At 43.9% G+C, this 2,740-nt stretch overlaps 1 protein-coding gene across 1 annotated transcript; it reads right to left on the reverse strand.

Annotated features, from left to right (window-relative positions):
* Positions 1 to 222: 222 nt before the first annotated feature.
* LOC113405554 (CAP-Gly domain-containing linker protein 2-like) lies at positions 223 to 2,615 on the reverse strand (the record flags this gene model as incomplete). The annotated part of the gene is made up of 3 exons (XM_026646765.2): positions 2,508 to 2,615; positions 933 to 1,016; positions 223 to 379 (listed from the first exon to the last, which is right to left on the reverse strand). Coding segments are annotated over exons 1-3 (299 nt in total), but the record flags the coding sequence as incomplete, so codon positions are not given.
* Positions 2,616 to 2,740: the final 125 nt, after the last annotated feature.

A 2,740-nucleotide genomic window follows, 5' to 3' on the forward strand; every position in this document is an offset into this window, starting at 1 on the left:
ACCTGGGATCGTGGTAGGAGCTGAGTGCTCTTGATAATTCAGCCATTGCTGCACTAACCCAGCACCCAACACTCTAATGATGGGAAAGTTGAAATCTGGGTTTCAATCATTCAACTCCTATTTTTTTTGTACGTTAAATAGCCATGCTCTGAATAGGGCCAAATTCAGAGTGTGTCTTACAAATGCCTGGGTCCTTCTTAAGTTTGTTTCTCAAAGACCAACCTTTCCTTTTTGAGTAGCTCCTGGCTAATCAGGACCAGCTGGCCTGAAGCATCATGCGTTTTCCTGGACACGGTCTCCAGTTCAGCTTCCAAGCGCTTCTTTTCCTTCAACAGAGAATCTCCCTTCTTCTCTCCAGCTTTGCATTTATTTTCCAATGCTAAGGGAAGAATAAAAGGGGAGGAAAAAAGTCTACTAGTCCCTACCTACGTTCCTTTTTTTGGATGACTTCATTTCTCAATTTCACTTCCATTCCTTGCAACATGTGGCTTCCCCTAGTTAGTTATGCCTAGTTAGTTATCTGCAGCTGCCGCTGGAGTCCATGAGAGTTGCAAATGCTCAGCAGCACTCAGGATGCAGCCCTGTATAAGCAGAGATTCCAGAAATTATAAACCCAGCTGCATTTATTTCTACATCCCTTTTGGCTTCACAATTTGTTAAGATTATTGGGCCAGATTCTCTCCCTACAGGATACAAATAACTTCAGTGGGACGTACTTGCATCTTTCTGGGGTAGAATTGGGGCCACTGCATCAAGAACAAACATTTGCTAAGCACAATCCTCTTATACACGGACAACTGCATGTTTTATGCACACACGTTACTAGGTTGCTTTAATGTATAAACCCTTAGTTCTTCTTATAATGGCGGAGGTACAAAAAGACCACAATGAAACTATCTAGTTCCCACCAGCACTGGATTAGGGAAACTTACCACTTACTTGGGCCCTTAGAGTTTCAGTCTGGGAGGCGAGGGATGACACCTCTTTATCTCTTTTACTCAGCTTATCTTGCAGTTCTTTAGGTGGATGGAAAGGAGAGAGAAAGAGAGAGAAGTTACATCCTTGGCAACTGCTTTGCCTGATCACGCAGTAAAGGTCAACGGTGATATGGAGACATTTAGGATTCCATGGCCCAGACTAGAGACAGACGACTAGGTGCAAATACAAGCGTCCACCGTCTCGAGAGAGGCAGAGATGGGAGGCACCAGCTGGTTTGTGTCTCACAGCATCTCATCCCCATTTGACCTTAAGTGGAGTGGAGACACGCAGCTAGGAAGCAGTATCAGAGGATGGGCTTAAACAAGTGAAGAAAGAAGGAACAAAATATTATGAAAAAGCAAACAGAAAGGAGCCTTCCTCGCAATTCCATTTGTTACCTACTACCCTGGAAGGCAGGGATGATGGAAAAAGCAAAGACAGAAGTTGTGTAGAGTCCGCACGTTTACACAATCAAATCAAAGCCTTAGATTTGAAGTGCTGCAACATCCTGAGTCTGAGACAGCTTTTTAATCCGCCTTATCCATGTTTTGTCCAGTGCTTAGACTCAGAGAAGCCAAATATACATGGACTCAGTGACCATCTTAAGATCAGTTGGCTGTTGGACACAGTAAAGGGACCAAACCTAGTGCTTGAGTCCTATCCTAGTTATTTAACTATCAGTCAAGTATCTGATCTGGTATAAAATACACACCCACACGGCATTTGCAGGGCACAGAAAAGAAAGGGTGTGGGGAGGGGGGAAGAGAGAGAGGGCAGAATGATAGCTTGTGTGTGTGGGCAGGAGGGAACAGGGCATGAAAGTATTTTAGCCTGAATCCAAAGGTGCACGAAAGACGCTCCATGAACTAATTGGCATTTATACGAGGTGAAATTCAAACCCATGCAAGTTCAAACAGGGATGACATCCACACAGCAGAGATGGGCCAGAGCCACAAAGGACGGATCCAGGACAAAATTTTTCCAGACTCTGGAGTTGTTCAGATCCAGAGCTATGGTTTGGTCCATTACAGAGACGGAAACCACTGTGAAACTCAGGTCTGAATCAAACCTTATCCAAAGTTTAAGTGTGTCTAGATCTGTGGTTTCATTTCAGGCTATATCTGACTTATAGCAACTCCAAATTCTTCTAGCCAGTTGCAATATGCACCTTGTCATTCCTGTTAGCCACCCTCTGATGGGAGTGATTTTTACTCTATGGACCAGATTCAGCTGCTGTAAAATCAGTGCAACTCTACTGAAGTCAATGGATCAATGCCCATTTTCACCAGCCGAGGTTCGGGCCCATATTGTAGGTGTGGGGGGAAGATTTTGGAATACGAGTCCTCCACTGTATTTGCACAGGCAGGCATGCCAGCCACACAGGTGAAAAAGCCAGACAACCAGTGCAACCTACACAAAAGCACAGAGATGACATGAACTTCCCAAGCCCACTTCAGCTACTCTTCCTAGCTAGAGCAGAAGAGTGAAAGACGCAGCATGTCAATCACTCTCACAGTGAAATTCATTACCTTCCATCGCCTGCTTCATCTTTATCTTCTCTTCTGAAATATCGTTAGTTTCAATCATCTGAAATAAATGTAAAATATACACACATATATATATATATATACACACACACACACTCGATGACCTTTCAAGGTTCCTTCCAGTTCTAGGAGATGGGATATCTCCATTAATTATGTGTGTGTATACACACACACACACACACACACACACACACACACACACACACACACACACA

This window comes from Terrapene carolina, unplaced genomic scaffold (assembly GCF_002925995.2).
Source record: "Terrapene carolina triunguis isolate 2854851 unplaced genomic scaffold, T_m_triunguis-2.0 Scaffold42569, whole genome shotgun sequence".
Taxonomy (NCBI): Eukaryota; Metazoa; Chordata; order Testudines; family Emydidae; genus Terrapene; species Terrapene triunguis.